At 36.5% G+C, this 23,416-nt stretch overlaps 1 protein-coding gene across 1 annotated transcript; it reads right to left on the bottom strand.

Annotated features, from left to right (window-relative positions):
- Positions 1 to 500: 500 nt before the first annotated feature.
- On the bottom strand, positions 501 to 22,001 carry LOC147514622 (polyribonucleotide nucleotidyltransferase). Its single transcript, XM_086584357.1, has 16 exons — positions 21,555 to 22,001; positions 20,777 to 20,932; positions 20,500 to 20,670; positions 15,057 to 15,182; positions 14,805 to 14,966; positions 14,411 to 14,530; positions 11,260 to 11,397; positions 10,986 to 11,148; positions 8,868 to 8,993; positions 7,701 to 7,831; positions 6,472 to 6,691; positions 6,256 to 6,339; positions 4,910 to 4,989; positions 4,141 to 4,284; positions 3,043 to 3,729; positions 501 to 978 (listed from the first exon to the last, which is right to left on the bottom strand). The coding sequence occupies exons 1-16, from the start codon at positions 21,894 to 21,896 to the stop codon at positions 871 to 873; spliced, it is 2,958 nt and encodes a 985-aa protein (XP_086440483.1). The 5' UTR covers positions 21,897 to 22,001; the 3' UTR covers positions 501 to 870.
- Positions 22,002 to 23,416: the final 1,415 nt, after the last annotated feature.

Here is a 23,416-nt window from a genome sequence, read left to right on the forward strand (position 1 = left end):
CGCCATCTTTCGGATACATGTTTGTTAAACTTCATTTTATCCATAAAACTGAACTGATTTCGCTGCTATTTCTGCAAGTCAAGTTATTCATAATAAATAGATAAATTATGACGATGCACTTGACCCATTTCCGACCAAGCTCAGAGACCTGTCTGAAACGGTTTGAACTGGGAATTTGTAATACTGGACAAAAACAGCAGCCGAGTAACTCCCGCATCAAACATACAAAGCCAATCACATAAACTGCACTTTTATTTATAGACCAGCTTTAACTTAAGACATTAATCACCAGTGATTTTGGGTATGTTGCCAACACCACCTGCGGATGACATTGTACAGTTACAAGAGGTGCTTCCGTACTGCTGCAACTAATACTATAAGTAATCATAATAATGAATTCTACCAACAGTGTCAATAACAAAAGAAGCAGCAAATTCATCCTTCAGTAGAACTTCAACCGACACAACAAGGACAGACTCAAAAAGACTTGCAAAATTCAGTACATGCTAAAATCAACAAAATTCTATTGAAGATGAGAACTGAAGGGAAACACTACTCTGTTGGACATAACTTAATACGACAGCAGAAAATCTACATTACTGTTACAGCTTAATAAACTTGAAAATAGATGGCAAAACCTCAAGATTATTGTGGACGGAAAAGTTGCATATATTTTACACAACAAGAGACGGACATATATAAGCTAGCCAAAAATGAAAAATAAATCAGCCACATTGAGTTTTGCATCTAATTGATATATACAAGCTTGGGCTATCAATTCTGCAAAACCTTTTGCCAGAGATTTGGCACTGTTCTGCAATGATGCATCTTCCCATCTGTGGATAAAAACACTATCTTATGACAGATTGCTTACCACCCATCTTCCAACAAAGACACGACAGGAACTCCCTTCACTGAGAAACTTGAACATTGAACTCGCAGTTCTTCACCGATCTCGAAGTCCTGTTTACCATTTTCCTGCAAATGGTACACACCCAGAGGTTCAGCCATAAAACTGCAGAAAAACTGCACAATTAACTGGTTTTCAAGCCTAGAAGGGTTGGACCACTTCAATTTGATAGAGATGTTGCAAATGTGATAGTAATTATATAGAGATCTTAGTTGGTAGTTTACTGGTTTCCAACACATAAATTGCATTAGTTGTATAAAGAATGGAAGATGAAGTGGGTTTGGACCAACCTGCTATAAATTGAAAAAAGGGGAAAAAAATAAAGAAAGAAAATGCAAAATTATCAGAAAAGATAATAACAAAGTTTCAGTCAACGTAAGTCCAGCACTAACTCAGACTGATGGATGAATTGGATAGTTCTGTTGAAGGATTTAGTACAACAATTTATGTCCAAGGAAACTAAAGGAACAATTTATGTAGAGCCAAAAGCTTCTTTGTGCATCAGTAACCGCATGCTTTGGCAGACACAATAGCAGGTAAAATGGGTAGGTAAGGAGGTTTGTACTCCTGGCTTACGTGATACAGACCGTCTTCTATTTGCAAAAGCAATCTGATCCAATCGCAATTGCAAATTAAAGAAAACTCATGAACTCAATGATTCAATTCAATCAACTCTACAAGTCTAAAATATGGCCAGCAAATTAAGGATTTAAAACCCTAGAACACATCATATTCAGTGACAAATGCTTGACGAAAGATAAGGTATTCATTGATGAATTATGTGGTCCATGTAGCAAACAAAATATATCCAGTTATTAAGACTTTCCCCCCTACTAACTTTGCCAAAATGGCTCCTCCCCCCCCCACCCCAAAGACTCACAGCAGGACCGAGTCAACTAGAGTTGACCGTGATCCTTCCATCCAAGCCACATGAAATGTCCTAAGTACCCTTTGGAGCATAAAATTACACAAATACCCCTTGACTCTCTAAAAACCAAAGGGGAGTTAGTGACACATGCAACATCTCAAGCATTTAAATCAATGGTTACAATTTAATCAAATCAAAATATCTATTAATATCTCTTTTGCGCCATTCGAGATTGATCCTATGGCTAACTCTTCTTCTTCTTTGTCTAGCCAAAAAATTAATCTTTAAAACTTCTCATCTTGATTTCCCAATTCAACTTCATTTTCAAATTTGATATATGTATCAACAACTTAATCAACAATAATCTAATCATTGGCCATTAAAGTTCTATTTAGTTTTTGTGGGGTTTGATCCAACTTAACATGGTTACCATGTCTCAAATTGAAGATTAACTCCTTTGACACAAAACTTAGTTTTTACCTTAACCTAATGGGAGGTGGTGGTGTTGATGGAAGCTCCTAATAATTAGTTCTTGGAATGCGGAGTTGGGGGGATACTACTAATTTGTGTAAATACAGTTGGGGGTAATACTAATAAAGTTTTTCTGTGGTTTTTAGAAATTAATTGTTGGATTAAGTTTGTGAGATGGTGACACGCATTTTGACATTGTTGGGGTTCCTCAAATACAAAAGCCAATTCAATGATTATCAAATCAACCACATGAGAAACAACTACGACCATTCAACATTGTTGAATTTGAAAAACACGGAGAACCTTTATTAGTATTATCCCCCCATTGTATTTACATAAATTGGTAGTACCCCCCACCGACAACTCTCGAGTGGTGAAAACTAATAGTAAATCCAAGTGATTGTTTATGGCTGTTGGATAAACTTCATATGATGGGAACACGTGTCACTAACCCCCCCTTTTTTTAAGCCGTTGGATTGGGTTGATGGGATAGGGACACGTGTCACTAACTCCCTCTTTGTTTAAGCCGTTAGATTGAGTTGATAGGATGGGGACACATGTCACGAACTCCCCCTTTAGTCTTGGGAAGTCAGGTGGGTATTTAGGTAATTTTAGGTCCGAAAGGGTACTTAGGACATTTCACAAGACTCAAACAGCAAGATAACAGTCAACCCTAGGGGATCCTGCTGTGAGTCTTGGGAGGGAAGTCATTTGGGGGGCAGGGCGTAAGCCTTAAAACCTGAAATATATCGCACCAAAAAGACAAAAATCAATATGGTTCAACTACACGCACCTTAAAGCGATACATGCCACGTATTCCACCTCCTAAATCAAGGACTATTCCCTGTGCACGTATCTGATAGACCTTGGCATTTAGCTTATCTCCAAGCTTCAGCGACTTTGCACTTGTGCTAGTTTCATGTTCTCTTTTAACCAAACCATTTCCATCATCATGGGCTGGTGTTTTAGCCCTTGAACTTGTTACCTTTTTAGATGAGGTACCACCAACAGACGACAAGGAACGAATATCATCGTCTTCAAGAGAAGGATTTGTTTTTGATTGATGATTAAGACCCAAAACCTTTTTACTTCTAGATGATTTAGAACTCTTAGCACGTATCTTGGCATGACACTTAATTACGTCAGAAGTTTTTTCCTCTTCATCACACTCAGCAGCACTACGAATCAAGATTGATGATGATGAAGAACTAAGACCTCCTTGATTCTCATCTTCACTGACTGAAGATCTATTCGGTGTTAAATCTGGGACTTCTGGATCGTTAGGCACATCCGCAAAAGACGCCCAAGCATTCAGTGCTTGTTCCTTAGGAGTCACAGAACCTTTAGAAACGGACTTCTTCAATTCATTTCCAGGTGTTGCTGCTTTCAGAGAGAGCTTAATGTTGCCACGGATGTCCTGTGCAATAACCATTAACGAAAGATGCTGGCCGACAGATACAACATCGGACACTCGAGAAACCTACATGAAGAAAGAACAGAAAATTTAAAAGTTTGCATCACCATTTCAGCACAACTATACAGGAATTTATTAAAGTTTTCCATAAGCAATAACAATGTAATATAAAATTAATGCACACAAAAGGTACAGAAGAGGCGTTTTTTTTGCAAGGTATATACTATATAACAAGATGAATTGATAGCATACTTCTCTAAAATAACAGAAGTAGATACCGCTGGAAAGTAACATAAGCCCGAAAGGGAAAAAGCACAAAAGTTATATGAAAAGTGGCATGAGTCAACAATACAGTGACAAAAAATGAAACAATCTGACAAATAGAATAAAACAGAAAAAGAAAAAAAACATAATGAATCATATGCTGTACATAGATTTACGGATCAGGGGAGCACTCCTAAAGAATATCATCCCTACCTGATCATGTGATAGCTCCGAGATATGTAATAGGCCTTGCTGGCCACCATTAAACTCAACAAAAGCACCATATTCTTTGACTGAGGAAACAACACCTTTATAAATCCCTCCAACTTCGATTTCGCGTCCAATGATTGAATCTACCTGAAAAAGAAAATAAATACACAAGGCACCAAACGTAAAATATCTGCAGTGATATTCAAAGCCGACTAAAAATGGTTGAGGCGTAAGAGAAAACACACATGCGATCCTTTCTTTTTACAGTGTTGGTAACGGCTGATAATTTACATAGATACACAGTTTTACAAAAAAATAACATACATCATTTGACTCATTGCATTTATAATAGCTAAAGTGCTATGTAACAGGGACATACCATATTTCAAAACTAATCCCGTGTCGGACACATCCACGTGTCCGTGTCGGACACATATTGTATGTGATATACTCATATACCTTTATTTTTTACGTTTCACCGTGTCCGACACTTCTTATCCGTGTCAAATACGGACACGGATACGGACACAACTAACCATGTCAAGGTAACTTAGCTAAAGAGTTGAGCTCAAATATTGAATTTCAAAAAACTTAAAGAGTTAAACTTAACCCCATCTCATTATGGGATTATGTGGTTCTCAGAATCTCATTTGGTATATAATGTTAGAAGTTGGTGGGATTGTGATCCAGGAGGTAAGAAATGCCAGTCCAAAGTAGTGCCTCTTGTAAATCTGGTAATAAGAATGGAGAGCGGTCAAGTTAAAAGACTTACCATTTCTAATGCGTTGTCCATCATTTTTTGATTTTTGGCGAGTATAGTGAGAGTTCCATCACTCACAGACATCCTCACACCTGAATTTGATGCAGTTAAATTGAAACGAAGAAGAGTAAAATAACAAATGTGGATAAGATTATGACCAAAGCATGCAGAGTTATTAGTCATAAAACAAATAGAAGAAAATGTACATCAAGCTTCAGCGTATTCAGAATGTAACTAACATTCTTGTAAGTAGCTACGACTTAGAGAAAATTCTCTTGAAAATGCTTGCTTAATGATAAATAGTTTCAGGGGCCACTCCACTCATTGCCAATTGGTTTTGATTTGGATGCTCCAAAGTGTAAGATGGTACCAGAACAGGCTATATGTATATGGCCAAAGTGCACGTTTACTCGACGTCACCCAAGTATGTTAGCACACGCGTTAGAGTTGAGTAACGCCAGAACGCACGTGAGGGCGTTAGGGGGAATGTTGAGCTGTTTAGTATAGTTCCACATGGGACATTTACAGCCTTGCTTAATAGTATACTAGTATGATGCATGTGCTGAAGCACATGTTGTTTTTATCCACAAATCAAATAATTAAGACAATGAGGATAATATCGTAAATATAGGAAAATAACATGGGCAAAACAGTCCTAAAAAGTGTGACCAAGAATCACAAATCACAAAATAAACAAATATTATAATACTGCTGCAGGACTGTAGCTCAGAGTCAGGATTTTTAAATTAGTAAAAGATAGTTCCTGACGCCACTCCACTCATTGCATATTGCTTTTGACTTGGATGCTTAAAAGTTTACGAAAGTGTAAAGAACTACTACTATTATAGAAAATTAATCATAAACATCATTAACGATAAATACAAATATTTTATTTTATTTATTTTTTTATCAGTAAAACTCAATTACATTCATTCAATTTCGAAAAGTTACGTATTGCAAGTAACATGTAACGATCATACAATTAACAATAAATATTAGTGCATGTGCTCTCCTCATGGCAAAAGATTCCATATATTGCTCCTTTGACAAGGGCTTTAGAACAAGAAAATTAGATGTTTTATCTCTGAGAAAACTATCACAACTATCTTTGAAAAAACTAAATTTCATTACTATAGGTTTTACATGTTTGAACCATTTCCTCAACAGTTTATCTTCAAATTCTTTTCCTATGGATAAAACTTAATAATCTAAAGGACAAACGTGTTTTTTTCAGACTCCACTATGACACTTACGTTAAGCTTCACTGTACCACAAGACAGATGTCATAGAAGACATATTTATACAGAACGGGTATTACGATTTTTACATTTGGAAATTCCTCAGATGTTAAAGAGTACCTGTTGCAAGTTCAATTTTTCTCTTCAAAACACCTTGTGGCCCTATCAAGCACCTAAGGGACTCATTGCTGTACTTCAATGAAGCTGTAACAGAAGAACAATTTTAGGCTGTGTTAGTTACAACTTACAACATAAACTTTTACAGCAAAAACTTGGAAACACAAAATGTTTGGCCTAGTGCCAGAAAAAAAAAAAGAATAAAAGCAAGCTTCTAACCTAAACGTGGCGAGTTCCTTTCATCTTGTGTACGGGGAGCATTTATATGTCGCTCCATGTGATCAAGAATTTGAAGGCGGCCTTTCAATGCATGCTCTAAAGATTCACAGATAATGTCCAGTGGAATTCCAGCAGGTTTTATATCCAACTGAATTGCAGTTACTCCTCTCCGTGTGCCAGCAATTTTAAAGTCCATATCACCCAAGTGATCTTCCAGACCCTACAAAAAATGCACAACAACCAATGCACAGGACTTCACCATCAAATACAAAAGCTAAGATAGCATAAACTTTTAAAGAAAACATAGTGAGAAAAGACGAGACCGACAAATACTTTCTTAACTTTAAACTTGCTTCCATGAAAAACTTCTCTTAAAGTGGTGAAAAAGAACAGATATCAAAAAATGAAATGTTTTAACACCAGAAGATACTAGGATGCCATTCTCCTTTTGTTTTTTTGTTTTGTGTGTGTGTGTGTGTGTGTGTGTGTGTGTGTGCCGGGGGGTATATCCTGAGTTGAAATGCAAACTTATTACCTTCATCATTATGTAATAGAAATAGAACAGATATATCATCATTTATGTTCTCTACTTCTCTCCTATTATCCCATCTTCTCTCAAATTACAACTGCAAATGGATGGGATTGGATCTGGTTAAACTATAGATTAGGTCTAAGGACACGTCAGATTCTTATCAGATAAGCTCATAATCGCATACTGAAAACTGAGACCAACCCCAGTTCAATTAACAGACAGATCAGATTCAATTCAAACCCTAATCAGTTTTTTCTTTCTTTTTGTATGGCAAATCAAAGTTTATGGTCTGATATATATGTTACACAAATTCACAAGTTATCAGATCTGAACATGAATAATGAATAACCTAGAACCAACCAAATATGTTACCGAATCAGGTCACCACGTTTGTCTCTATGAGACTGATAAGGTCCCCAAAATCTGATTGGTTTTTAATTTTATTACTCCATTCCCCAGCATTTTAAAACCATATTTTTCTTCCCTCATGCTTTCTACTTCATTGTGGATATTTTTTTTCTTTTTTATATCAGTATTGAGGTTCTAAGCCTCTATAACTTTGGAACAAAAAACCATAACACAAACATCAAAGTCAATTTACAGTCATCATTTAATACGCGTATTTTTCACTTCAGCTTCTAAACATAATCTGAGCAGCAGTAATTTGTTCCCCTAACACGTCATCCACAAAACTTACTAATATATCGGTCAGGATGCGATAATCCTTAATCATCCCAGTATCTTGGTCTACTTCAGTAAAAAGACCAACAGAAACACCTGCAACATGTTCTCGTACTGGAATGCTTGCATCCATTAAAGCCATACTCCCTACAAAAAATAAAACAAAACAAATTAAGGAAATTGTGAACGTAATAGACTAAGCAGACGAATATAACACACAGCTTTGAGCAAAATGAAGAATCAACCAAATTATTAACTAAAGAAAATTATTAAAATTCGTGCTAGCACGTATAAAATGTGCAACGTATTTTAATAACACAAACCCTAGCCCACAAATGATCTCATAATCAAAGGGCAAGTAGCCCTTTTTGGCCATGTTGGCAACTTAGCATAGACGAAAACATCTTAACATACGCAGCTACAGATTATGACATGGCTTTCAACCTCTGTGAATGGTCACTTAGAGCTAACATTAACCCTAACTCTCCCCCTGTGGGACAGGCTTCATGGATTCCCCTACACCCAAGAAAGCACAACGTTTAACTCCCCCTACAAAAGCAGTTACTTGTTACGGTACCACATAAAAGGATTTGGAAGAACTCTACGTCTAAAAAAGTTATTTGATGCTAAGGAGAGGATATTTTATTTCCCACATAAAAGGATTTGGAAGAACTCTATCCTGTTCAAAATCTCCTTTTGTGGCTTGCATGCTTGGGAAGGATCACAACAGTTGATAATATTAATTGAACGGGTATGAATATACCGAACCTGTCCAAATTGCAAGGGGGTGAAAGCAAATTCTTGACCACCTTCTTGTCAAATGTCCACTTGCAAAACAATGTTTGAAATATTTTCTTATTCTTGTTCCATAAACCTTAGGACCTACAATTAAATGTTAAAGAAGTCTTGGCCAAGGAATTGAGTGTCATTCCAATGGATTTGTTACGCACAGACTAAGGTGATTGAAATGGGGAGCCATATTAGCCTTTTTCGCACATCACGCACATAAGTTTGTGAGCCTCTTTTTTGTATAAAGGGTGTATCTAAACTGGAGTCCATCAACTTCCTCCTTATAGGCCGGTTGATGAGCAGCCTATGGAAGATCACACATATTGGATGATTTGTTGCTCACAAAAAATGTTTCGGAAGGAAAACTCTTACAAAAGCATCTTAATGAGAATACCTCCACAAACAGTTGCCATAGAAGTTGAACCATCAGATGCCATTACTTCAGAATTCAAACGGACAGTATAACGGAAATCTTCTTCAGGAGGCAACACAGCAAGTAAAGCTTTTTCAGCCAACGTGCCTACAGAGGAGGAAAATTAGATAGATGGTTAGGACAAGTTTGTTGAGTTCTCATCAGTAAACCAGAGAAAAGGAGCTGACATCCCCCTCCCCTCAGCACATACAAACCTAAATTAAACAAAAATAAATGAACAAACAAACAAAATAAAACAATTAAAAGAGATGTAGGTATTAAAAAGTCCATGGAGGTCCCTGCAAAAAAAATGGAGAACTGTGACCAGTCTAACCCTATGATATGACAGGTAACATGCTTTTATTCTGTCGACCTTAGGCAACCCTAGTCCCTAGTGACTGACAGGCTCACATTATATATGAAATTTCATCAAAGCAAACTTTTTCCAAATATTTATATATGCTGAGAATGTTCCCACAGCCAAAGTTGTAGTGGAACTGTGGAAGGTTTCTTGGTGTAATTTCGGCCTGACTAGCGATTGTGCCAGTATGGCCTTAATGTTATCAAGAACGTTCGATAACTATTCCATTTTCAAACAGATATGTGATATCAGATCATTATAGAGAGACTACAAGGAACATTTTAACGCACATTTTCAAACAACTATATTTCTACTGTCTGAATAAGAAGAACTAGGCTGTTAACACTGGCTCAGTCTCTTATAGGTTATGGCAATGTTTCTCAATACTTTGTGCTAGTTGCCTTGTACTTCACATCCTACAACCACATACTACAATTTTTCTCTCTTTAACCACGGATTGTATATAACAAGCTTCGGTAGCCACCCAACCCAGGAAACTAATAAACTATTGTAAAATTTTTTAGGCTGTACATTAAGTATCCAAAGATATTACCCATCTTTTGTGAAAACCTCCACCAATATATTGGGAAAACAAGGACAATCAGAAGTCAATACAAACAGATGCACATACCTGTTTGACATACATGAAGCCTTGTATAATATGTGGGAGAAAATTTAATTAACTGTAATTCTGTAGGCAAACCATCATAAAGGGGGGGGGAGGATACAAGATTCAGGTTGAAAGCTCATGAAGAAGAGAGGGTACAGGCAAAGACACCTAGCACCTTAAAGCAAGAGACTCAGCCTTCCTCCAGGAACTATGTGAGCTTCAGAAAATCATACATATCTATTCTCTCACAACTAACAAACTCTGACAACGCATTCTATCAGATACTGAGCTGGAACCAAAGGGCAGTTCAGATATCTTTGAACAAACATGTATGCGTAAAAATAGCAGAAGTAAAGTTGCAAGTTTGCAATTCCCACTTTTGCTTCCTTTCTACTCAAAAACCTTTTCTGAGAATCTTCGTATGCACTCTCAAAATACTACAACATAGGGGTTCTTTTGCCCTTTTCTAAACTTTACACTGTCCTGTATGTAATAGCAATTTACAGAATCAGTGTTCAAAACACAACTAACAAGTTTTAAATCAAAGATGAAATATGAACAGACACTATAGTGTTACATCATCTGTAACTTCAGTTACAATAAGCTTGTAATTATGAGAATCAGAAGATGGAAACCCGAAGTAGCAGGTCATCACTTAAATACTAGTTATTTAAGTGAATCTTATCGGAGAAACATATCTATAGTGCCGAGGCAAGTTCAACAACCACACAGTGTACTGTATGACACATTAAAAATGACACGCTTTTTGAGTCCCACATGTAGAAAAGTTAAGGATGGACTTTTTTTGGAAATGATCAACCTAAAAAAGAAAATCAGCCACATGAACACATCTAACCTTGCCAAAAGTTGCGGTCAAGTTTGGGATTATTTAACAGGACTACTCTCATTTTCAAAGCTCAACTGACAAGGTTATACATATTGAATTAGGCTGACTATTGTGTAAGGATTATCTAACGAGGATCATCCTCACAGACAATCAGCCCCTAACTCTTCTCCATTTGCGCGTGCTAAACAAGTCAGTTTTGGTGTCATAATACCCCTTAACACACACACACACAAAGATATATAAATTAACCTGTAGAAATGTGATAAAATTGTATCAACTTACCATGCCCAACTTCACGCCTATTCAAGCCACCTCGTTTACCAACTTCATTAATCGAAAATGGAGGAAAACTGTAGTGAAGCATGAAGCGCTTTGTAGGAGGACCAACCAGAGAATCCAAACGCTGAGCATCGCCAGGTGCTCCAAGTGTTACAGTACAGAGAACCTGCAATTGAGAGCCAAACCAGAACATAATTTGATTGCACTCCAACGAGCCTCTTATAGTGCTAGAATAAAACAGGAATTTAAAAAAGTGACACATAAAGAAGGTAGTAACCTGAGTATCGCCACGTGAAAAAATTGATGACCCATGTAATATTGGTAAATTGCCAACTTCACAATATAATGGCCTAACTTCATCAAGACTCCTCCCATCAACTCTAAGCCCTTTCTCAAAAACTCTCCTACGAACAATCTGAGAATGCAAAATATACAAAACTGCTTATCACAAAATAAAAATACCCAGAATATAAAGCTATCTATATTGTTTTGCCACTGCCGAGCTATACAAGATAAGCACTTGTAGGGTGTTATAATAGTTTTAGGGGGGGGAAAAAATATACAATTACGTACCTCATTGCAACCATCATGAATCTATGGTCTATGTATGTCCTTATCTCTCAAATAATACATAAAACCAATAAAGTGAAAAGGAGAGGAGGAGGGGTAGAAGTGATCAGCTTTGTGCTTAGTGTTTAACCCATCTCAATGAGACCATATATAAGTACAGGAACAGCTATATTATGTTAAATATAAGAGGCTGCCAATCTAATTAAAGGTTTCACGTACCATATATGTTAAGATAAAGATGATAAAATGATCAAAGCATCAAAAGCTTATTTATTTGATATCCTTGACCAGATCTTGGCAACTATCAGAATTTATAAAACTCCACTGCGTTAAAGACACTATCAATATAAAGAAAAGAACACCAAATATTAAAAAATTGGCATCCTACTTAAAAGTTATAACCAATTGGTGATAAGTGGAGAGGCCCCAGGATTTATATATTTGATTGCGAGGCTTTAGACACCCAATATGAGATTATAATCTCAACACCAAAGTACCAAACCAGTTATGAAGATACGATCTTACAGGATTTCCAAGGAAATATATATACAATAAGTGACAAAAAGTTGGAAATATAAAAAAAGATAATAAATAAATAGGGAATGCAATTTTCCATGCCTCTTTTTTACACTTCCCCGGATTGTTATGGGATGTGACTCAAATGCCCTTATACTTTCCACACACTAGAGCCAGGTGTCTATCTAACCAACTTCTCTCCTAAATAACACAGAAACGACCCTTTTAACTTTTAACGTAGGGAAGTAAATTATCGAATCCGGGGAAGTGTACTACTACTACCAAACAACCAACATCTTCTATCACAAATCAAACACTAATTTGTAAGGTGCTACCCAAAATCCAATTTCTTAAGCAAGAACTGTTCTCTCATAACTCATATCAAACACCTTTCGACCACAGTAACGTACTACACCTTTGCAGAGGATGTAAGGAAAATAGCCTATGATGATGTCATAGGAAGAGAGTATGAGAGTTGTAACTGAAAGCTTTTTATGTTTAATGAAAAGGGGTAGGGGACCTCTAAAACAACCTCGCTTACCAACCAAAAAAAAAAACGTACTACACCTTCAAACCCAAACAGATAAAACCAACCAAGAAATAGGTACGACTATTCCTCAAACACTGAATGAACTCCCAAACATATATACTCACATCAATCCAGTACTCACTTTCCAGATTTGAACTTCCTGAAAGTTCAACTAAATTCAATCCAATGCACAAGTGCACAACACAATACCTAGATTACAATGCACAACACAACTGCCACTGCTTGAATTGCACTTGAAATGGTGAACTTCAAGTACCCAAGCTACAATAAATCAACAACTATGGTGCTGGTGGGTACAATTCAACAAGAAATCAACTTCGTCAAACTTGGAACAAATCGATAACAAATACCATCAAATTTTTAGAAATTTAACCCTCCAAACGACCACTATATAACCACCGAAACCAGTATCGAACAAACCCACACAAATCACAATCATAACTTGTTGCTGATTTTTGTAAGTGGGTCGAAACTGATCCATATTACCATCTCTTTAAACCCATTTCCACCAGGAACACAACACCCAAGCACTCAAACATCTTATCTCAAACTGCGACACTAGATAATCCAACCGAAACCAAAACAAGAAAAGATAGCCAAACCCGTCCAGCGACGGCAACAAGTGGTGCAACCCCCGCCGGAAAACTTGATTCGCTCTTGCACTCCCAAGTCCTAAACCAGTAGCAGCAGAGAAAACAGGTGACTCTGAATAACTAGAATCGTAAATCTCGATTGAAAAAATTGATGGTGTTTTAGAAGGTTGATGAAGGAGTATAGAAATGATGTCTTGCTGGATATTGAACACCAGTCAAGCATATTGTCAAAGGCTCGGAACAAAGGGGATTTTGGGAGAGAAGTTAGGGGAAATGTGGAATAGACACCTGGCTCTAGTGTGGGGAAAGGATAAGGGCATTTGGGTCACATCCTATAACAATTCGGGAAAGTGTAAAAAACAAGGCGTGGAAAATTGCGTTCCCATAAATAAATAAATAAATTATTATTATTATTATTATTATTATTATTATTAATGATGATGATGATGATGATAATTTAGGAAAACGAATAACTCCATAAATAATTTTATTAGAAAAGATAACTACATAATATATCCAAGCCATTGCAAAAATATAACTGGTGATCCAAACTCAAACGAGAAGAATTATGAAATATTGAGATCATCCCCAACGCTTCCATAAGTTATCCGGTGGTTCCTAGGGCTTAGTAAAAGAAGTTAACAAAATATCCCACACCCTAACTTATAAAGGGCAAAAAATGACAAGGTGGTCCACCTCTTCCTCTCTGTTGAGATGATGTTTAGTCCCCTCTGTTGAGAACTCATCACCAATTGCCTTTGACTTCGCTTTCGCTCCAAAGTTTAAGACTGTATCAAAGGATTTAGAGCAGGCTATTATAGTTGGCCCAAAGGGCCACACGTGTGTCTGTGTTTGGGAGGGGGGGGGGTGCTCTGGTTGAGATGTGTAGTCCAATATTGGATGTTTAAAGCCTTGCAGTATAGTATAAAAGTTAGTAATATTCATCCATCTTCAATTAATTTATCAATGGTGTCATGGTGGAACAGCCTCGCAACTTGCACCTTATCCCTTTATAAGGAAAGTTTGCCATGACCTTTTTACACTCAAGCACCTCCACTATATAGTAGTACTATACGATCAGGACTACAGCAGTATGACTATGATCAAGTAACTGCTGCCCCAATGACCCATAATACAACAAGAAAAAAATGTTTTGTTTTGTAGTTTAGTACTTTAGTAAGATATAATGTGTGAATTACCTGTTTCCTGACTGTGTCAACAGCCTTTGGAAGAACTTTCAAGCTTTCCTCATCGGATTCTTCTTCAAGTACTTTTCGTACATTTTGTGTAATCTTTTCCAGGGCTTCTCCCCGCTCAAACTGCATTGAAATGAAACAGAAGCGAGTCACTACATACCATGTTATTAACATCAGAATTTACATAGAGCTCTCCAACATAATGATATATATGGTAACTAAACCAAAAAAAAATAATATATATATATATATATATATATATATATATATATATATATATATATATATATATATATATAAATAATATTTATTTGCTTAATAATATTTATTCAAATACTTCCAAAAGAAGTGTGTAGTGCACAATTAAATGTAAGGAGGGACCAAAAAGGACATGCACCTTGCCGTATGTAGGATCCGTAAAAACAGCTTCAATGGGTGCTTCAGCCATGCCCTTGATTTTTCCCAGTGTTGTCTCTGAAATCAAGGATAGTTTGTATTTCTTCTTATCTTTTCCTGCTTTTGCAGCCAATCTAATTTGAGGTTCAAGATATTTTACAGCCTGAATAATCAACAACTACCATCTTATTCGATATAATTACCAAAGGTGAAAGACACAATGAGTCTTATTAGATAAGATATTATTACTTGCCTCAGGATGTGCTATTCGTAATGCTGATTCTAGATCTCTTTCCGAAATCTCTCGGGCTTGCACGTCTATCATCAAAGTTTTATCCCGGGTGCAAGCGTAAACCAGGTTGAGATCACTTAAACTAAGCTGTGTTAATATTAAACCAACAATTAGTAAGTAATGTCAAGAACAATACAAATGCATATCACAAACTATGACGTTGATGATGTTAAAAATCACGGTTCACATTATTCAAATGTATATATATAAAGCAACATTCAAGTAAGCACAGAGAAGAGGTTGGCAGAGTAAACTGATATATAAGCATTGTGAGAGATCAAATTCAAGGGTCGATTACTCAGAACCACATGTAAATTGCATCATAAAGGTGTAACCAACGCATAACACTAGCAAAATCCCTTTTTGATGCAGATTGATGCTGTACCCAAAATGGAGTATAATTTATTTCTCTTTCCTTTTTCTTTTCTTTTTTTTTTCTTTTGATCGGTAAAATTGACTATATATTCATTATTAATATAACAAGATAAAGATTACATAGATTAGATGGTATCAAGGAAAAGTAGTAAGAATCAACTTGCCCCACTCAAGCTCCCCAAATTACAAAGAGCTCTCATCTTACACACCCACCCCAATTACACATAAAATCTTCAACTCACATTCCCTTAAACAATGGATTACCACATTCCTTACCAAAGAGAACCTCCTTGTCCCCCACCACCTTCTGCAACTCCTTTTCCTTATGCTCAAATACCCTTAAGTTTCTTTCCTTCTAAAGTGTCCACACAACACAATAACATTTGGAAGATGATCCGCTAACCATTTGACTTTGGTAAGTGGAGCCATGACGATATCCTCCCCCAAAGCCTCCTTAATATTGGATAGAGGCACCCAAGCAACGTTGAAGGATGTGAAGAATAATGCCCAAATCCCATAAGCAAAAAGACAAGTAAAAAGAAGATGACCCACGCTTTCCTCACACCAATGCAAAAAGAGCAGACATTGTTGATATTCATACCACTCCGATTCAAATTATCGATAGTTTCAATTTTTCCCAAGTAAGCCCCCAACAAAAGAAATACACACTTAATGGGATAGAGTTCTTCCAAATCTGCTTGTGTGGAAAATTAGTAAGCCTCTCATTCTCCTCTAGCACAACTGAAGCATACTCACGTGTGCCAGGACAAGACTTGGTAAAATGACTTCACCGTGAAAACGTCCTTTTTATCCCACACCCATATTCTTCTATCCTCTTCTCCAAACCTTTTACCCACTCGATATAAGTTAGGGCTTGGTGACAAGATTCTATTTTGAGAAGATAGTTGGTTAGAGGGAGGATCACTTGCCAACAGTTATCCCTAGTTGTTTGGCTTGTCTAGTTGCAAAGGTAAACCGGTTACAGATTGCATGGTTAGAACTGAGGTTGGTATATAATGGAACCTAGGTCTTTGCAGAAATTTGAATGACTGGGAGATCAATGCTCTAGCTTCCCTGATGGCTAGGCTTGATGTGCTACCTTCTATGACGCAGATCTGTGATAAAAGGGTGTGTGATAAGAGAGTGTGGTACCCAAGCAAGAAAGGTACTTAGTCTGTTAAATCTTTTTATTTCAGCATTCCTATTTAGTCAAATTCTCATAATCATTGTGCTCCTATTCCTTCTTTTCTTGGTCCAATCATATGGAGAACTAAAATCCCCACCAATATTTCTTTCTTTGCTTGGACTGCCATCTTGGAACGTATTCTTACCATTGATAAATCTTCGAAAGTATAAAAAAAATATTGTTAACTATTGTCAATTGTGTAGGAAAGATGGTGAATTGTAAATCATGTTTTGTTGGGGTGTCCTTTTTCTTGGAACATTTGGTCTACATTCCATTTAGAGTCTTATGTTTCTTGGGTGAGTCATGGGCGAGTGGTGGATTTGTTGAAGGGGTCATGGTCCTTTCACCTCTTCAGGTAATCGTCTTTGGAGCTTGTTACCATTTGCTATTTTGTGGGGTATTTGGATTGAGAAAAATCGTCGTCACTTTGAAGGTGGCTCCGCATTTAAGCAAGAACTTATCATATCTATTAAGGTTTTATTGTTTCAGCAGTCTAAGATTTTTAAAGAGTTCATGAGTTTTCATTTCGAGTATTTTGTGGTGAGGTGGGATAGGCTTTTGTGTTTAGATGTAAAATAATTTGTGGTTCTCGGGTTAGCCTCTCGTGCGTATGTTTTTATTTTTATTTTGTTTCATTGTAATAGTAGGCTTTCTCGGTCCACTTTCTTTTCATTTTTAATGAGATTGCAACTTTACTGAGCAAAATAAATAAATAAATAGAACTTATAAGATTTTCATACTTTTAAAACTCTCAATCATTAAGGCCCCTTTAAGTACAACATTCCATTCCACACCATTAACACCTTTTCCATTATCCAACACAAGTAATTTCTTGTTAAAAGTTAATAGATGGATTCCACCAAATTGTGTTTTAAGTGAGGCATCTCCTACCCAAATGTCTTCCCAAAAGAAGATAGATACTCCAGTACCAGGTAAAAAAGAAATCCCTTTAAGAAACATGTCCCACCCACTTGTGATGCCCCTCCACAAAGTAATACCAAATGGATTTCTAGGTTGCTTAACCAACCATTTGCTTCCTTTATCTCCATATTTGTCCGCCACCACCTTCTTCCACAAAAGATCCTCTTCTTCCCCATACCTCCGTAAGCCACATCCCCAACAAGGCTATATTCATTAGCTATAGATGCTTACAACTTAAACCACCCTCTTTCTTTAGGAAGGTATACTCTATTCCATTTGACAAAGTGAATTTCACACTTGTTTTCTTCACTACCCCACAAGAATCTTCAAAACAACTTCTCCAAGTATTTCACAAACAAAGAAGAGTGAAAGATCACAATTTGGAATTTTAGCTACATACTAAGCATTTTAAAAAGATAACCTTTTTAATCCGAAAAAGGTTACAAAAAATATAGCTAGCACTTAGCAACATACTAAGAATAGGTTACCACAAAAACTACATATGGCGACGTTCCTCAACCAATCATACAAAAGCTTCTTAATTTCCACCAAAGTCTTGTGCAATTCCGTTTCCTTGTTATCAAACATCTTTGAGTGTGTTCCAACCATATCCCCCACATCATTGCCACTTGCCTCTTAGAGAAGAGCCTCCAGAAGCTCCTTAATTTCCACAAAAATCTTGCGAATTCAACTACTACACCACAGGATGATGGAAAGCAGCTCAAATATTACCTTGAAAGTAAAACAGTATCAAAAGAAAAGAGTGTGGAGCAGTATCTCAGTATTTCTAGAAGTCATCTAGAGCTTACATCCCTCCACTCTTCATGGGGAGATAACCTGATGGTCATTGCAAATGCACAAGGCACATGAGTTATTACTTTGAACCCTGTAATACCTTTTGTTAATTGTTCAAAGACCATCTCAAACCAAAGTAAAAGATGCTTAAGATTGCACACTTTTTCCATAGAGGTACTTAGGATAAACATGGTGCTATCTGCAAATTGTACTTAAGTTGGTTAGCGAAAAGAAAAATTGTAAATTACATATAGAGAGGGAATCATTCCTCTCCATATGCACTTTCAAATTTTAGTTATAAAGAAAAGAATAACACGATGCACCTATGTTGCATGGATACAGGTACAAGTGTACGGAGTGTCACCCACGGTAACCACTCTTATAGTTTATATGGATATATTTATTAATATGAAGGTTAATGAAAAACTGAAATGTTGTGAAAACGCCTCCTTTTATGCAGTGTTAAAGAGCCTCCCCATGTTTTGAACAATTTAAAATACTGTTACCAACTGGTGTTTTATTTGGCACAGATTTTATTAACAAGCGTTACATACAATTCATACAGGGCGTCTCATATTGGAAAACTAATAACTGGATACCCCATTTGACTATCCAATCTAACTAAAGACTCAGTCAGTAGACACTAAAGTAGTACTGGAACAGAATCAAGAAGTCTTGATCACGTAGCCCTTCCTATACTATAAAGTATAGTCCTCCCTTCAATCCTAAGCGCAAGGAGACCTGAATGCTGAAGTGATTAAGAACATGACTACCAAACCCTGATGTACTTGAATCTAGCAACAGTTTGCTGAAAGTATAAATTATGTCACGTGTAATTCAATACAGATGCAGGAGTACAGGATCTTCTAAATCCCAATAGAAAGAGTAGAGTACCAGGAGCACAGGACTCCAGAGACATCATGAAGAAAAGAGCTCCAAGAAATAATATCCCACAAAGAAGATGAAATATCTAAAGTCTAGCACAAGATCTCTCAGAAACTATCTCACACCTATTTCTCACCAAATGTCCGTCAAGTCTCTCCAACTATCTCTCTCCTTGTCACTTTTGTTAATTTATTGTTTATCAAACAACCACGAATCCTTATTGATGTAGATTTATAAGCGGAAGCGATTAAGAAGAAGAAATCTACAACTTATATGAAAAACAATTAAGAACCCTAAAATAAAGAAGTCTCTTTTATTGACTCTGAGAAAGAAAATCACTACTAAACATCAACGAAAACAACCCCTTGAAACCCTAACCATAAGCCCTTATTTATACTAATAACAATAAAGCAGCAACTAAACTAGTGGGCTCACGGCCCATGGGCTTGATCATTAAACCTCTACAGGCGCATGCCTATAGCTTGAAAGAAACAAGCTCATGTTCTACATCATTCTCTCCAATTTGAAAAGAACTCGTCTCGAGTTTGTATACGCAATTGACTGACGAAATTTACTGTAGCTGATGCCCATCACTTATCATGTCCGAATCTATGTCGAAACGGGATATTCCAAGAATTTTGCAGTACCCATGCAACACACCATTGCACAATATGGCCATACTCTTTCTCCCAACAAAAAAAAGCATATTGCTTCTCGACTTACTTTGTTCTAGTTTTGTCCCACCCTCTCTACTTTCTGCTTAGACAATGCCATTTATCCAAAGAATGATTGCCAATGCCACATTGAGTTAAGGTATGATATAAACATGTGACCTTATAACTTACAGATTTTTATGAAAAACCTGATATAGATCGACTAAACCAAAATGCGAAATACATATGTTTAAAATATTAGAACTGCCTAACCAGATTTTACATCATAAAAATAATAAATGATAGACAACAGACAAGCAAGGGTAAAAATGTACAATGAAATTATGGAACATGTACTCGACAGTAAGACGAGCAACAGAAATAAACTGCATAACATAAAACTGAGCCTATTAGGGAACGAGCAACAGAGAGAAACTGCATAACATAAAACTGAGCCTCTTAGGGGAAAATATATATGACAAACCGTCCACGCTAGCCAAATATACTAATCAGTATCAACAAAGCATTCTCTCACTTATTAACAACCAGTGGATGCAACCATAATATTAGAAATAATGTAGAGTGTTACCTCATCCATGCTGGGATTGACAACAAACTTTCCATCTATCCTTCCTATGCGTATCACTCCAATGGGACCACCCCAAGGAATATCGGATAACATAAGAGCAGCAGATGTTGCATTAGCCGCCAATATATCTGGATCTTGCTTCCCGTCAGAAGAAAGAACACTTGCCATAACCTACATAACAGAATCATACTAATCATAGTAAGAGCAGACAAAAAATCAAAATCAAACTCTTTCACAAAATACAAAATATAAAGAGGTTTAACAGATAGCAGCATACCTGGACTTCATGGTAAAAGCCACGAGGAAAGAGTGGTCGGATGGGTCTATCAATGATACGACCACATAAAAGTTCACGCTCCTTTGGAGCCCCTTCTCTCCGCATGTACGTGGTGGGAATTACACCTTGAGCGAATTGCTTTTCTTGATAATCAACCTTTTGACATAGAACCAATGAGAAAATAACCAACCATATCACATGAGTACAACAAACGAAGAAATAATCGGAACAATAAAGAATTTCTTGGACCTTTAACAACAACGACAACAGATAGCCAATCTTGAAAAGATTCTTTTACGTATTAGCAACACGGCATTTAGAAGATGGAAAAACCCAAATTTGGTAAAAATAGATGAGGGTACCAAATGTCAGTGTTTGAGAAATGGGATGTGGTGGATGTGAGAAATGTGCTTTTCTTGGTAATCAACGTCATGACATGCAAACAACGAATCACATTGAGTGTAACAAATAATAAAATCATCCAAACCAGTCATTAGTAGAGAAGCATCAATTTTAACAACAACAGATACCCAAGTCAGTGTTATGCCCAAAGATCTCACTAGCATCAAAGTGTGTAATTTTTTTCTAAAAAAGGCCTCTGTAACCACTTCTTCTCTTGGCGACGTGGGACAATTGATGTCATTCCACACACACCCAACAGTCAAAAATGTTTCTTTTCAGTATTATCTACATTTCATCAAACACATTCAACTAAAACAAACAAATAACCAATAAAAAAAACAAACTTTATTAACAAAACCAAAACTGAAACACATACAGTTAACGGCAGGAAATCTTTAACACAATCTCCTTTGGAAGAAGCAACAGTAGACAAAACATTAGTATCCTCCATTCCCATAACAACCGCCCCATTAGCAAACCTAGCAATTTTACCAGTCTCAAATGAAATTAAACGAGACCCAATCTCAAATTCTTCTTTAAAACTCTCTAATATCTTAATTCCAGGACCCCTATTATTATTACTAGTTGTTGGTTCAGAAACGCAAGCTGATGATGAGGAACCAAATCTTCTCCATGTTAAGTAGAGTGGGTTTAAGGATGAGGATAGAAACGGGTTTTTTCTTGTTTTTGTTAGTAGAGTTGTTGTTGATGATGCCATGGGTGGGAAGAGAGTGTGTGTGAATGGAAAAATGAGGATGGGTTTAGGGTTTAAGGAGAAGGGTTTAAGCGCCAGAAAGAGGAAAGGGGTATAAATGTAACATTCACTGTGTTCGGTGTGTGTGGTGAAATGTCGAGATATATCACGGCATATGGAACCGCAAAAAATAAATCATGGTTAACCATATAGAAATCGGTACTAAACCGGAACTGAGTGGTTTTTCAAACAAGAATTGGATCATAAATTCATAACCGATTGCTAGTGTGCTTTTACACCTCTATATAAGCGTTGGAATGACTCAATGAGAACAATCATAACAAATACTTCAAATATTAGCCTGCATCAAGAAATCCTACCAATAAAAATAAAATATATGTTATAACGAAATGAATGCAGCATGCTACATGCAATAACACGAGCAAGGACTAGACAAAACTTCACATTATAACCAGAGACCACATGGATATTGGATTTCTAGGCCCCTGGCTTCTATAGGTTCCTCACAGTGCATTTGCACGGGTGGTTTTATGGTTAGGAGCTAGTTAATCTTACAAAATAAAATATTCAGTGCTACAGTGCATACACCTAGTTAGCACATAATTCTCAATTTCAATTCAACATGTAGAGAATAACCATTTACAGACAAAAACTTTATTTTCAATTCAACTTATCCTAAAACAGACACAAAAGCATAATGCCGATCAATTTTATCACAAAACTTACTTATGTTAGAAAAAACAAATACTCTCTTATCAATCCAAAAAGTTGTTTGAGCGATATAAAAGTCATTCAATACTTCATCTTGTTTCAACATTCGCTTCCAATTGTGATAACACACTAGGAAACAATCACCAACGCGAGCTTCACCACTCCCTGCAATTATAACTATTCCATGGCTATTAACCCTTAGTTCTGAACTCTCTTTCTTTGAGGTGGACCCAGGCCTCACAAACGAATCTGCAAGCTGTTCCATCTTTCCATAGGGTTGGGTGAGATAAAACGTCAATTTGCAAACGCCTGCATAATAATATAACAAGTGTCAATATTATCCCACAACAAATTATTTGTTTTTTGGACTCAGATTTATAGAAACCCACATAAACAAGGGGCACGAGATTATGCTACTTGTTCTGCCTGTTAAACAATTAGTAGTTTAAACATATTTTAATTTATTCACACAATTGATATTCTGACTGTTCTAGCATTGATAGAAACTGTAACTCATCATCATGCAGATTCAAGTCCACTAACCCTCGATAATTTTCCTCATAAGTTTCATTGCCAAGATCTTTCATTGGTCTCACTATCATCGCCCCAAGTCTTCCATAGTTAGAATTGAAATTGTCCTCTAATAAAACATAAAATATAGATAGTAAGTAACAGGGCTTTGGTATCTCACCAGAAGAAATAAAAGAGAGTGAGATAAACACCTACTACTACCATATCTGTAGTGAATATCTTTAAGCTTTGGTGTCTCGAAAATCCATTCATAAAAACGATGTTATCAGGATTCAGACATG

Source organism: Coptis chinensis, chromosome 2 (assembly GCF_015680905.1).
Source record: "Coptis chinensis isolate HL-2020 chromosome 2, ASM1568090v1, whole genome shotgun sequence".
NCBI classification, from domain to species: Eukaryota; Viridiplantae; Streptophyta; class Magnoliopsida; order Ranunculales; family Ranunculaceae; genus Coptis; species Coptis chinensis.